The 15893-nt window shown below is 33.1% G+C and overlaps 2 protein-coding genes across 3 annotated transcripts in view; one reads left to right on the top strand and one right to left on the bottom strand.

Annotated features, from left to right (window-relative positions):
• The window catches only part of LOC132741004 (uncharacterized), a 152264-nt gene that overhangs the window by 56287 nt on the left and 80084 nt on the right, over positions 1-15893 (bottom strand). The gene's annotated exons all lie outside the window — the stretch shown is intronic.
• The window catches only part of LOC132741019 (multiple epidermal growth factor-like domains protein 11), a 54242-nt gene continuing 45939 nt past the window's right edge, over positions 7591-15893 (top strand). The window contains exons 1-5 of one of the 2 annotated variants that reach the window (XM_060729097.1): positions 7597-7829; positions 8017-9390; positions 9635-9728; positions 10642-10718; positions 11324-12026. In XM_060729097.1, coding sequence (XP_060585080.1) covers positions 7778-7829; positions 8017-9390; positions 9635-9728; positions 10642-10718; positions 11324-11358 — 1632 coding nt within the window. In that variant the 5' untranslated portion in view covers positions 7597-7777 and the 3' untranslated portion in view covers positions 11359-12026. Of the gene's footprint in view, positions 7830-8016; positions 9391-9634; positions 9729-10641; positions 10719-11323; positions 12027-15893 lie in introns of those variants that run through there. The other variant, XM_060729096.1, reaches the window with a different exon arrangement.

Raw genomic sequence — 15893 nt, 5'->3', positions numbered from 1 at the left:
ATAGGACACGAGTGCCCCCAAATTCCACTGTTTTGTGAATCTACTGACTCTAGGTCAAATGTTTTGGCTACACCTGACACAAGTTGAAAACTCAAAATCTTTTACTAAGTCAATGACAAAAACTCTACAATAAATCAACAAAAAAACTCCAACGTACACAACTACACATGCTGACCAACATTCTTGTATACTTTTAGGACTACAGGTCAAATACTAATTGAGCTATGCACGAACAAATCTATAATCTATACTAAATCAAGGGCAATAACTCTAATAAAACTAAACAATGCACATGGAAAACCCCAGGTTCACAGCTTCAGAGTGATGGTGATCATCATTCCTGTAAAGATGGTTGATTCTAACTCATGCATATTAGGTACAATGAACACTACATTTTGCAATGTTTTTACTAAGTCAAGGACAATCAAGCCCCCAGGTGCACAACAACCTACATGCCAATCAACATTTCTGTAAAACATTATTACTCTACGTTTAACACGTTTCGAGATATACACGACACAAGTTAAAATTGCAAATTTTTACTAAGTCAAGGGCAATAACTCTACACATATTGAATAAATCCACACACAAACACCCAGGTTCATAACAACAGATGCTGACCAATATTCCTATAAAGTTACATGGTCTAGGTCAAATACTTTTTGCGCTACGGACGACAGGAGGGACAAGGATAAATTTAAATGCCCCCTCCTATAGAAGGGACACACAAACTCTTAGAAAGATGTCCCTTAAAGTATGAAATACGAGGGTTGTCCAAAAAATTCGTGCACTGCAGTTATTGTCGTGAGAGTTTTTAATAAAATCAAATAAATTATATATCAATTGAAGGGGAAATCTGTCTCAAATAAGAAAACAAATGAAAAAGCCGGTTAACCGCCGTGTCGTGTAAAAGAATGGTCAATAAGTTACCTTAGTAACGTAATACCGGCGCACGACAAAAATTGGGTAAGTTCATTACTGTAATTGTATTAATTGTTTGTTGATTGTAAAGTGGCATTTGCTTTTTATGTTATAATTTGTTTTACTGTCAAAAGAGGAATGATTGATGCAAAGTATTTTGTAGTTTTTTTTTGTTCTTATGCAACGGACATGATTGTAACATATCCCACCAGTGAACGAATATATTGGACAACCCTCGTCACATAGTCCGGCATTACGGACGGACGTCTGCCTGAACGGTTGTCATCGTCTACCGACTCTCGCCCTTCTACACAGCGTTTGTGCCATTAAAAACCCAGTCTTCGTAACACCGATCTTGTCCCCGCTTGCCCTTTTAAGTTCTTTGTAGGTATATGTTTGTGTTTTACCAATATTTGCACAAAATTTAATGATCGTTCGTATTTCCAGACATTTAGCGACTGACATGTTCACGTAATTACAATATTGACGACCTGACACAAATGTTTGTTTACGACCGTTACAATAGGGCAAATGACGTCAAATTTTCTAGTGACGGTAGGAATACGTACACATACTTTTCCCTGAATTTTAACGTTTATATGTAGTGTTTAAAGAATAGCGTGATGCATCAAAGTAATGAACTAACCCAATTGTTTGTCGTGCGCCGGTATTACGTTACCGTGGTAACTATATGACGATTCGTTTTCACGACATGCCGGTTGAACGTTTTTTTCTGTTGTTTTCTCTATTGAGACAGATCTCCCCTTCAAGTGATATATAATTAATGTTTTTCTATCAATAACTCCCACGACAATAACTGCAGTGCACGAACTTTTTGGACAGCCCTCGTAGTAAGGGCCGTGAATGCGATTCTACATATACAGCTAGTAACCCAGTTAAATCAAGAGAGACAATTGATTAGGAAAGTCCAAAAACTCGTGAAAACAAGAATAAAATGTCAAATATATGTATTGGTTTTCGTAATTTCTTTCTTTCGAATATGATGTATACATGTATGTTGTAAGCAACAAAAAACTGACTTTAGTTTAAGACGGGAATATCCGGCTCTAGGGTAATTTTTTCAGCACAAGCTCTACACAGCCTCGTGATCTGTTTAAACAGTAACTGTTAACTTCGGGGCCAGATATTCCGTTTGTACTTGCATCCAGGGTAAAATATTGTTATGATATTTATCTTACAGCCGCAGAAGGCGAAGGTCAACTAACAATTCTTCACAACATCAGAATATTGAATATGCTACAGTGTCATACAGAGGTAATATTGTCTTACAATTAATTTTAGTATTCAAATAAATGGCGATTAGATCAATATTATGATTATTTTTTATAATAACTATAATAGGTTTCTGATATTATTCGTCTGCAAACTGCAATTTTATTGTAAAATTCCATTAAAACGCCCTAATTCATATTTTCAAAAGTCACTTTAGCTCACTTTCGTCCAAAAAGTCACTTTTGTATTTTAGGCAAACCCCGATGCGTGTGTAAACCACGTGGTGTAAATAACGCATTTTTATTGGATGTTGTTTTTCTTTAGCGAGAACTTTAGTCACCTGTCTAAATAAAAGCATTTCGTTTTCATTTTAAATTATTTCATCACGTATTTGTTTTCAAATAGTTATATAACTTAATTATATACTGATATTCGTTCATGTTTAAAAAAAATTCTCGCGAGACTCATTCACGCAAGATAAGACCCAAACAAAATGATCTGGTGGTTTCAGTAGCCTGACCGACCCTGTACTTCCGCATCTAACCTAGAACATTTTATTGCAAAAAGTGGAGTATCATGTATGTGCACATACAGTTAAATTTTAATAAAATACTAATTAAAAAAATGTTTTTCCGACCTATCTACCCTATTATTTTCAGCATGTTACCAGAATCTCAAAATCATTTTGTTTTGGCCTTATGACGTCAAACACACAGGCCAATTTTTCACATTTATCTTATGTATACCATATCACACGCCGGCCTCGAATAATAATGTATGTACCACAAACGAGAAAACACTCGGCGAAATGAAATAAAATGAAACTTTGAAAGAAGATCAGAGTTATTACTAAATTCTGAAAATTCGGTTTGATTGAGTCTGTACATGAGGGATAATGAATAAATGCAACATCCCTCACGCCCCCTAGCACCGGCTTGAGCGGTACTCAATTCTCAACACTTTATAGTGTTGGCATCAATGATCCCGAAGGACCAGAAAATATAACAACACTGAAGCCTTCATTTTGGGATGTTATTTGACATTCAGAACGTAAAGAGGGAACTCCGTACTTTCTAGATGCTTGTCATTATAGACATCGACAAATGTAGGCACATGAGCTTTCCAATTTGCTTTTTGACTACCTTACTGGTCGCAAACATCTTGAGCAACATCTTGTTAAAACGTTCTGATATCCCATGGCTTCTCACTTGCACATCTGTCGAATGTACGACTAACGTTTGAAGTAATGTTGTGTATTCAATTAGCTGCTAGTATTTGTATCCAATATTTTATCATTTGAACATTTCTGTTTATTTATCATGCAACTGCTATCATGGTAACTGCTCGATAACACTTGCCTGATAATTATTTTTGATATCAGGTCAGTAACCTGATATCAAAAATAAGCCCCGCCCATTTTTTTCAATTGCTTATATTCTTATTTTCATCAGCATGTGAATTCTACAATGTAATCTCATACCCTTACAAGTCTTGAATCAAGATGCGATATTCATTTATTAATTATTTCGATTTCAATTACGAATAAATTAGATAGCGAATAGTTTTAGCACCAACTAAATGAAGTGACGTCATAATTTATATTGCAAATGACATCATTGATGTTCACGTCATACTATACATGTAATCATAACAAACAGGCTAAGGCTCCCACGTTTACATTTTTTTGTAAACGTTTACACGATTTTTAAGAACTGAAACGATACTGTTTAAACGGTGGTACTTCTATGTACTATACTACACAATGTATTCGAGTTGCCAGATGCTGACTTACTTTCTATTTTTAATACATGAACAAATAAACAAATAAATAATGTTCAGGGCTCATCACGATTGTGTCGGCACACATTTACTGCAATGTATCCCCATTTCTCTATTTTGAAAGATTAAAGGAAAATCAACTTTACAAAAAAATGTATTATGCCACGAGCGATTATTGCACGGCAATGCTGTGCGGAAGGTTGTAAACACCCATTTTCCGTTTTTGACCTTGGAATAAACCAATAAGAATTGATAAAATCCATGATTACAGGAAATGATAAAGATATTTTGAAAGACAATATGTTCATTTGTTAATTTTCGGTTAAACGGTAAAAATATCATAAACGTTTACGAATGAAAATCGAAACGAATCCGTTTAAACGTGTAACCGTGGGAGCCTTAAAACAGGCTGGACGATTTTCTTTGAGAACTTGTAAATGTTTACTTTATTTCGCCGGATTATTATTTAATAAGTGAACAAACTGTTTTGTTTAAAAAATAAGACGCATGTTTGTGTAGCTTGTGTTGATTGCCGATCTGACTTTTCTTTGATGAACTTTTGAATTTGACAAGTCATGACACATATTGCAGTAAAGTTTAGTTTATGTGATTCTAAATGGATTTTTGGATCGATGTTTAAATTAAAGGTAAGAATTTTATCGTATAAGGCCTACATTCTGTTGCATCTTTTATCCGAGTCGAACGAAAAAATGGCCGCCATTTACAAATTCTAAGTTTCAGGGGCGGAGGAATTTGTTTTCAAGAACTATTTCTTTGAACAAAAATCCCCCTTTTTAACGAAATTCGCTTTTTAAAAGTAGATTATTTTGTTATTTTGACAGTTATTATGTAATACATGATAAATAGAAAAACATGCTACTGTCTTTTGATATCAATTTTATCAGGCTCGACAAGCCTCGCCCTTTCTAGCCCATATCAGCCTCGCAAAAGACAGTAGCATGTTATTCTCTATATAAAAAGGGTATCTTCCTAATTCTCCGTATACAGCACTATTGCTGGAACTTTTCTTAACGCCTAAAATATATTTGCAAAATTTGAGATGTACACTTTCAATATCTTTTGACTAAGAAAATACCCATACAGGACATGCAAATTCAGAATAGAGCCAACAAAAGAATCAAATAATTGTAAAGAAATATATGGTGATAATTCTACCTTATTAATATTACTTTGTAGAACGTTACATGCTTTTAAGGCTTTTCCAATAATATATTGATTATGTAAAACAAATGTACCCGTATAATTTAAAACTACTCCTAAATAGTTGAAATCATTAACTATGTCTAATTGTTCATTATTATAAAAAAGCTTTTCGTTCTGTCTCAAGGGGCCCCTTTTTCTAAATATAACGACTTTTGTTTTTGAAGTATTAACTTGTAACCCCCAGTATGTACAATATCCATATAATAAGTTTAGACTGGATTGCAAATCTTCTATAGAATGTCCTACTAACACCATATCATCAGCAAAGAGTAAAATAATGATACAAAGTTCAAAAATTGACAAACCACAATTTATTCTGTTTTGTTTTGTAAATATAGTTCTAAGTCCTCTGAAAAAAGTGCAAACATAACCGGAGAATTATTTAAGCCTTGACGAAGACCAATTGAAATTTCAAAAAAGTCTGAGAATGTGTTGCAATACTTAATACATGATTTAACAACAGTATACATAGCCTGGAACATTTTCAATTTTTTTCCATCAAAACCCATGTTAAACAATTTAAACCATAAAGCGTTTCTATAAAGAAGTCCAATGCTTTAGTGAGATCTAAAAAAGCTCATGACAGTCGCATTTTTTGTGTTAAAACATGTTCTATCAAGTTGTACTACTACCCCTACGGAAGCCAAACTGTGCATCTGATAAAAAATTGTTATAATCAAACCATTTTTCAACTCTTCTAGTAAGAACAGAAGTAAAAAGTTTTCCAAAATTACTAATGAGAGTTATTCCACGATAACTATTCGGGATATTTTTTGGACATTTTCATGTAATGTATAAAACCTTGAGACCAAATTTCGGGAAAGTGACCAGAATCAAAAATCTTATTGAATAAATCTGTAATATGCCCAGCGAGTATATCTGCCGTAGAGATAAAATATTCGTTTAACAAATTATCGCTTGGGTAAGATGATTTGCTACTTTTAAGACGTTTAATTGCTGACAGTACCTCATTACAAGTAATAGGAGTATTTAGTTCCTCGAAAGTTGCATTATTGATATTGAAATCACTGTTGCTATTGAAATTTTCATTTTGTTCGTTAAATGTGCTTTGAATATCAGAAAAAAATCCCTTTAAAATAATCGCGGAAATCATGAATAGGAATGTGTGAATCAGTAGTATCTCGCTTGTTTTTAAAATGGTTCCAAAAATCTTTAGGTTTACTGTTTTTCAGACGGGTAATTTCATCTGCCATTTTAATTTTATATGCGCGTTTCTTTTTACGTATCAATTTTTTTATTAGATTTCTTTTTATTGCAAAGTGAAAACCTAGATTCAGTCGATTTATTATTATTAAATATAGCTAATGCATCTTTATATATACGTTTTGCCTACGCGCACTCAGAATCAAACCATTTGCTCCCTGGATATGAACGGTTGTTACCATTACTAAAATATACTTTAATAATGGATCTGCTACATCGGAAACTAAATGTGAAAAATCAAGAACCATTTGCTCTATTTCAATAGAATTGGCAACAGTGCTATTTAAAATATCGTTAAATCGCGGTAAAATTCCTATAATACCACGTCTAAACTGAGCCTTACAATCGACATCCTTGTTGGTTTGGTATTGTTTCATCGATACTGGATGAAGCGCCTTTAATCGTAAATAAAAGTATTGCATGGTCGCTGTAAATATTGAATTCACTTATTCTAAAATCGTGTATTATACTAAAGTGTTGTTCTTGTAACAAGAGATAATCTAGTGTACTGCACGTCTGACGACAATAATATGTATACGTATGTAATATGTATGTCATCACCTAACCTACCGTTAGCCAATCGCATATACGTTGACTTACACAAATCGAGCAATTTAATACCCCGTGTGTTACATACCGTATCGGATGAGGCCCGTACTATTGGTATATCGGGGGTCATAATTTTCTCAATCAATTGCTTGAATATCCCAATCACATAAAATATAATCATTTTCATTTCTAACTGTACAGTTCCAATCACCTGCAAGCAAAACTGTACCTCATTTTTCGAAATAAAAAATATCTTGTTCAACTATATCAAAAAGATCTGCATTAATAATATTACATATAGGTGACTCATCCGACCATATATAAACACCGCCAATATAAGCATCATCAATAAAATAAAAAAGAACAGTTTATCTAACTTTAACCAAGTATCGTATCATAATAGTTTTTTACTCTCTTAACACAAGATTTGATAGAATTGCGAATATACACAACAAAACCTCTAAAGTTTCGTTTTGCTTTTGTGTGCCTAAATTAACGAAAATTATTGTAACAAGTAAAATTAACAATATCTAACTTTGAATTTTCATCGGTCCAAGATTCTGTCAAAATGATAATATCGTTTGTAACGATTTAATTAATAAATTCACTATCATTAAGTTTATTTTCGGTAAGTAAGACATAAAAACCGTGTCTATTCAATCAATTTACATGAAATATTTTCAAATCATTAGACGATATCTAATGCGCAGTTTGTCAAACATCCTTGTTTATTAGAAAGTTTTAATGTTTTATAGTTTTACGCGCTTCATCAATTTCCGTCGTGTGTTTTCTATTTGTGACAGTTATTTGGGAATAAGCACTGAAAATACAAAATATTACACATACGATGGATTGTAAAGTTATACCTCTTTTACTAATCTACACGTATATGCCTTCAGGTATGTTGATATCTGCTTTTATCTTTTTTTCTAAAAAGAATTTTTTGCTTCTATAGAAAAATAATGATTTATACCGTAATGTGTAAAATATGTTGCTTTTTTTTCTATTCATTGGAAAAAATGTTAATATTTTTGACAAAAGATTACTTTTACAAATACCTTTTTTTCCCTTATGGATTTTTGACAGTTGCAAGTGTAGAAAGTAGTTGTGATAAAGGACAATGGGGAATCAACTGCACGAGTACCTGTCCAGCGTTATGTTCATCCTACGGTTGCGACAAGATAACCGGTTTTTGTTATGAATGCATGACCGGTTTTCAAGGAAAATATTGTGATATACCATGCCCTTCAAAGTGTTTCAAATGTGATCAATTCAATGGAAAATGTTACATATGTTCCATCAACTGTAAGACTTGTCCAACTTCTCCTCTCAGTAGATGTAGGTATTGTAAAAACGGCTGGTATGGAAAGGACTGTGAACTGCGTTGCAATTCAGGGTGTCGACAAGGCTACTGTGGCAGGGATGGTGATTGCTATGGTTGTCACTATGGATGGTACGGGTCGAAGTGCAAAAAACAATGCCAGAACTGTTTTGGCACATGTTCTCAAGTTTCTGGCTCATGCACTCGCTGTGTTTCAGGATTTTGGGGTACAAATTGTTTGAACAAATGTACAGGAACATGTGAAATGTGTGATAAATCTGACGGGAAATGTTTACTTTGCCCGGACAAATATTGGGGGCCAAACTGCTCTAGCCTCTGTAGCCCAACTAATTGCGAGAGGTGTGATGTAAATACAGGAATCTGCAAAAAGTGTATCGCAGGCTACTGGGGTACAAAATGTGAAAAACAATGTAACAATTGTATTGACAAAAAATGTGATATTTCGTCAGGCGTATGTGAAAACTGTCCGGCCGGGTATGCTGGCGAATATTGCAACATAACATGTGAAACATTGAGGTGTTCAAATTGGTACTGTGACAGAAGACAAGGGTTTGCTTGCTCATCTTGTAAATATGGGTATTGGGGTACATTTTGTGAAAATAAATGTATTGAAAAAAATTGCGGTCAATGCAAAAAAGATTGGGGGAGTTGTACAACGTGTAACGCTGGGTATTGGGGACATTCCTGTGAGAAGAAATGTCCAGTGAATTGCATTGTAAGCTGCGAAAAACATTCAGGTGAATGTGTTTATGTACATGTACAAGATACATTACTGCACATTACTGAATCTAATTGTAAACCAGGATATTGGGGAACTAAGTGTCAAAATAAATGTTTAGAAGAAAATTGCGAGAGTTGTGATCTTTCATCTACCCCTGGGCTTTGCTCAAAATGTAAGCCTGGGTTTTGGGGATTTGACTGCCGGAGTAGATGCTCTCCTGAAAAATGTATGGAATGCAACATAGATGATGGTATTTGCGCGCTTTGCAAGAACGGCCTTTCGGGAAAAAACTGCACTTTACTGTGCCATGGTCAGTGTCATTGCTGTAACGCTATATCTGGTGAATGTGTTCTGGACAAATGCTCCGGCATTACCGAAAAACCAAATGCAGCAATAGGTAAAATCTCATGTAGCCGTATTACTTTTTTTGAATGATAACATCACTATAGAAAAGATGAATTTTAATATATGCATGCATCTATAAAATAATTTGTTAGAGTTTTACGTAATAATCAGTAATTGTTAAGCTTAAAGTATTTAAAAGTCTATGGTAGCTGATTTATCTTTTGGATATGTTTGTATTCATTATAAATAATTTCAACTTGTCATCTCATTATAAAAAACGGTAAATTATTTTTTAGTCAATAACAGCTTGCCGATTGTTGGTGTTGTACTGATAATTTGTTCAATCGTCATGATTCTGCTAGTAACCTTGTTTGTTTCCTTAATGAGAAGGTAAGTCTTTATTAAATTGATATTATGTCACATTACTTTTATTGTCGAATTGAGCTGAATCGACTATATATTTCAAATTATTGAATTTTATAATGGTGATTACCAACAGTTGATATTTGATGATTTTTAGGATTAAACATAAATCTGCCTAAAATATAAAAATGCTGGCCACTCATTTTTTAAAAAATGTTACAGGAAATTTCGGATAGGTAGTACAAATTTCCTGGGTTCAAGTGCGTTATTATCTTTCATTTTCAAGAAAATTATAAAATTGAACGGAAGTACGGCAAAATATAAATATAATATGACGTTTTCCTGTTCTGTATGGTTATAATGTCATCATAATGTTATCGAAAACTTAATATGAAAGAAAGTTATGGTTCAGAAATTTTGGTAAATATCAATCGAGGTATTAAAACTTCGATGCAAAAAAAAACTTAAAAGCAAAATATTGAATAATATTCCATGTCAGATGTTGTAGATATATGTAAAAAATTACCTTAATAAGTGTATAACTAACTATCAAACTTTTCTTTAAAATCATATATTTTTACAGTGTTTGAAATGGTTTTCTTTCTTAAAACTGCATTTAACTATCTTTGTGCGCTTTCATTAATGATCAATGCGTTTTGAATTTCCAGGCTTAACCGTAACTTTTGTTTGAGCCAACCAGACACTGTCAATGGGTTCAAGCAAATTTTGTGTTGTATTGAAATTTGCAATTTACTCATTGCGGTTTTGATTTTTACATCTATGTTTTAAGCAAGAACTGGCTCTGGTTAAAAACGGAATATCCGGCTCAGCAAAAACTCTACATGGCCTCGTTATCTCTGTAAACAGTTACCTTCAGGGCCAGATATTCTATCTGCACTTGTACCCAGGGTAAAATATTGTTATAATATCTATCTTACAGTCGCAGAAGGCGAAAGTCAACTCACAATTCTTCACAATATCAGAATATTATTGAAGATGCTGCAGTGTCGTTCAGAGGTATTATTTTTATTACGTGTAATATTCAGTATCAGATACAACATGTATATAAATTATGTTGAACTTAAATGTATTAATATATTGTTGTGTTTTTATGCAATCATTTAAAGTTTATTTACATAGCCTAAACGGTTTTAATTTACGTTTTAACTTTATCCCAGACAATAAATGGAGCCCACAGGTTTATATGAATTTTGTTAAACATTTTTTATGCAGAATTTTATCGTGAAGTTGTATGCAATCTGATTAAAATCAGCTCCTATATAACGTTACGCTATTTGTAAATATTTAGTCAGATTGACTTTAACTTTTGTTAGCTGGACTAAAGCTTGCCTTCTCAGACAAGTAGTAAATGGACATTCCGTACAGTAGACAGCAAAACATTCTTTAGTTCAAACCTTTACCTTGGATAACAACTGAAAAATCAGTCAGTCAATTTGTATAAAACTTCTGGAAAAGTCTATTTGAATTAGAATATATTTAAACTTGTTTAACTTGTAAGGGACGTGAAAGGAGTGCAAATGACAGACATTTGCTTACAGACAAACCGAGAAATTTTATTAGTAAAATGGATTATTGTAGTTGTTCTATTTATCTTTTTAAAGTGAGCAAGAAACGGGAAAGGCCAGCACACGAATGAGAATTACAACGAATAAGACTGATAGCAGACCGGAATCTAACTGTGAGAAGATGAACGACTCTGAAGATGTTTAAAACTGATTTAACAAGTGTGAAACTCTTAAAAAATATCTAAAATATATAAAACATGCTGAGAAACTGTTACATCTGCCTACATGCACATACCATACTACATGTATTATAATAAGATTGTATATTTGAACAAAGTAGCCAAATTATATTGCAATGCAAATTTAATTATTCTATGAAAATAGATATGTCACGAGTGACACTGGCGACTGAGAAATGATAATGTTCATTCCACGAGATTAACTGTGTTTATCATATACTTTTCTCTAATTGACCTGTGATTCGAAAGACTTTACCTATAATTGTGTGTTTTGACAGAACTAAGAAAAAAGTAGTCCCATATGTTTCACTGCAATAAAAAATATTAAAATGTTTACAGTGAAAATACGGAAAATTAAAATATGCATTTCATTTAACCACTATTTCTCTATATTTTCATAAATATATAATATATCTAAATACTGATATTTAGCATTCATACATGTTCTATGGACTTGATAAATTTATATCTTGTATGATATACACATGACTGACATTCATAATGCATTTACACGGATAATTTGTTTAATGTGGGAAATCATTATTAAAATTCTGCATATGCGCTTCTTAATTATTTATTCGTTAACCACAAGCTGTCGATTGTTAAGCAACTTGGTATCCTTGAGATGTTTGCTAGCAGACAAAGTATTTGTAAGAAAGCGTAATTCGCAAAATAGAGAAAATAGAGAAAAAAAGAATCTCTAAAAACGTCAAAAACGACAAAATTAAAATGTTACAGCTTGGTGTATTTGGGCCTGTTTGTGGACGTTACTGAATACTGCAAACAAATGTCCACGCCAATAGCACCAGGTTTAGTAATAGCCAACATTTTAATACGAAAATGTTGAAATTCTGAATTCCGAAGCATCCGCTGATGTGTTCATATGGCGATTTTGATGGAACATTCTATGTGACATGCAGCGCTATGCAATATAAGCGGCTAATGTTCCGTCACGTAAAAGAATGTATGTACCACAAACGAGAAAACAACGGGGTTTAATAAAGCGAAACTTCTAAAGAATATCAGAGTTTATGAGGCCTGCATTTTTTGAAATGACAGTTGATTTCTGAATGTAATGAGGGAGCTCTGTACTTTCGTGATGTTTGTCCTTATAGACATGATAATAAGCACATGAGCTTCCCATTTAGCTTTTTTACTACCTCACTGGTCGCAAACATCCTTAGCAATGTCGTGTTAAAACGCTCTGTTATCCCATGGCTACACACGTGCGCATCGGTCGAATGCACGACTTACGCTTGAAGTCATGCTAGTGTATTCAGTAAGCTGCTAATAAAGCATATCCCTTGACATGGTAGGGTGCGGTTCGACTCTTGTCGATGCAGGCTGTAACCTGCAACAATTTGTCGTTTTTAATGGGCGTTCTTTTGTTTGGGATCCCAGTTTTTTCTATCTTAATGCATCTAATTTGAACTTCAATGAGAGCAGTCTGATGCAGATAGCTTCCATTGGGCAGGAAGACTTATTGGAGACATATTTTCACAATCCAATCCCAGTTGTACAAATGGCGTCTTCCTATCAAGGACACGATGGCCGTTGGCATCGAGCAAGTTTTTCACACGAAGGTTTCTAGAAGAAATTGTTGGAGTCTGATTTCTAAAAAAGTCGATCTCTTCTGTAAACGAATCCTGAATTAGAATTCTGGCAAACGTAAGCACTAGGTCCCGGGAATTTTATGGTCTTTCAGCTTTGTCGGAATATAATTTGTTTCTGATCAATGCTGAACGCTATGACACTATTGTTTGTCTTATTTTTACTTGACCTATAGGAGATACAGCTGCCCATACATAGTCTTTTCATCAGTTTATCCAAATTAGACATATTCAGTTAGAATGTCGTTGATTTTGATAAATTTATCTGATGAAATGATTTATCCCAACTAAGAGCATAGTATATCTTTAATAAGTTTATACTTAATAATAAAACTGTTCTTAATTATCCGATCAAATGTGTTGTAACCGGTTTTCAATGCATCAATGCGTTTTGGAATTCCTGCCTTTACCCTAGCTTTTGTTTCAGCCAACCAGACGCGGTCTATGAGTTCAAGCAATTTTTTATGTTGAAAATGAGTACAACACATCCATTTTTTATTTAAAATGGTACTATGTCCATATGAGGGTATGATTTGTACATGTATATTATCATCAAAAACTTGCTAAAATAGTTAAAGACGGGTATATCCGGCTCACGGGTAATTGTTCGGCAAAACTCTACACTGCCTCGTGATCTCTGTAAACATTTACCTTTCGGGCAAAGATTATGTCTGCATTGACATCTCGAATAAAAAATTGTTATAATATTTATCATACAGTCGCCGAAGGCGAAGGTCAACTGACAATTCTGCACAACATCTAATATTGAAGATGCTACAGTATCATACAGAGAAAATATTGTGTAACAATTGATTTCATTATTCAATAACACATGTATATGCTTCAGATATTAATATATTTGCATGTTTTTTGTGAAAGATTTGAAACTTCATTTAGGCTTAACTGTTTTAATTTACTCTTTCAACTTTAATCCAGCAAATAAAAGGAGCGCACAGGTTTATAGAAATGTTGTTAAACATTATTTTTGCAGTCAAATTGTAAGCAATCTGATTAAATTTAGCTCGTGAATAACGTTACGCATTAGGTAAGAAATAAATGGATTCTCAGACAAGTAGTCAACGGACATTATGCACATTACGCAGCGAAACATTTGTTTGTTCAGACCTGGTTAACCATTAACTGTTTATCATGGGGTAACAACTGAAAAGTTAGTCAGACAATTTATATGAAAGTTTTTTTTTTTAATGTAAAAGTCCATTTTAATTAATAAAGATATAACTGTTGTTATTCCAGTCACTGTCAATAATGGACGTGAAAGGAGTGCTAAGCACTGATAATAGCTTGAACAGTTTATATTAAAACAATTGTGTCTGTATCTATTAGTAAATATACGTTATTGTAGTCATTCTATTAATTTCTTTAAAGTGGGCAAGGAACTGGAAAAGATTAAGAAGAAAGGTTGGCATGCGAATAAGACAAACAGCTAATAGGACAATGTCAGCAGACCGGAATTTTACTATGATAACATGATGTTGAAAACTGATTATAATGTGTGGAACACTAGAAATATCTAGAAAATGACACATATTGAGAAAACTGTTAGATCTTACCATACTTTGATAATGTAACTGTATATTTTATCAAAGTAGCTAAATTATATTTGGATGTAAGTTAAAAGAGAATATCTCGAAATACATTTGGGATAATTTTCAATAATAAACTAGATGTTATGATGCACATAGCATAACGCAAAAGAAATAAGCACTTGACCCATTACAAAGTTAAGGTTCGTTTGTGTTATATCTAAAGTTCATATTTCATTGGTTTGACAAGTTTTGTCGTTATGCAATTTATCAAAATAGCATTTAAGAAGTTCGTCACAAATGAATTCTTGCGTTAAAAGACTAGGAATTTTTAGATCGGTACATAAATATTCCAACTATTACTCATCCGACAGATAGCATCTATATTTGAATGTTCAGTCATAGAAAACAGTTAGCATAAATAGAGGACATTCAAGATTTTTCCTATAGATATAGGATATTATTTACATCGAGTGGTATGAAAATTAATGTCATGAGTGGCAGTAGCCAAGAGTTAAATATGATGATTTATACAACGAGATAATACCTGTATTTATGGTTAAAAACTTGAGTTTTATCTTGTGATTTGGAAGACTTTTTTTATTTTCGTGTACTAGTTAAATAACGAAGAAAGTAGTCCCATATGTTTCACAACAGTGAAATTCTTTTACAGTGAAAAAAGTATGATTATTATAAGCATTCATACAATGTCCGATGGATTTGATAAATTCATTTGTATAAGGTATACTAATGACTGACCCTCACATATTCATAACGCATTTTTACGGACAACATTTTATATTCATTTATCCGTAAATATCATTTATCTGCCGATTGTGAACCATTACCACATCTACCAGATGTTAGCAAGCAGGTAAAGTATTTGTGGGTAAATCTAAGAAGTCAATAATTCGTGACTGGCAAAATAGAATCCATAAAAAACGACTTTGGGAATAAGATATGCCAACTCCATTTCTATCTCTTCAAACCTTGTTAATTTTTTTCCCCATTTAAACGTCAAAACATTTCCTTTTCCCTAGTTGGGATATGTTTTGTGACACAAGTCCTGCACAAATTATTACTTCAGTTTATCCCTTTTACACTCTTTTATCGTATACTCCCGGTAAGTGTCTTCATAATACTTTATTTCGTTATCAAACAATTCTTCATCCGTAAATCATGTAAATATAATTATGTTCCATATCCTTCTGCTGTTTTAGTTTTAACTGTCTTACCCTATTGATTTGCATTAAAGTAGAAGCATCATTCAATT

Source organism: Ruditapes philippinarum, unplaced genomic scaffold (genome assembly GCF_026571515.1).
Source record: "Ruditapes philippinarum isolate M1 unplaced genomic scaffold, ASM2657151v2 ctg204_1_1_1_1, whole genome shotgun sequence".
In the NCBI taxonomy this organism is placed as follows: domain Eukaryota; kingdom Metazoa; phylum Mollusca; class Bivalvia; order Venerida; family Veneridae; genus Ruditapes; species Ruditapes philippinarum.
This window is presented reverse-complemented; position numbering and strand designations above follow the sequence as displayed.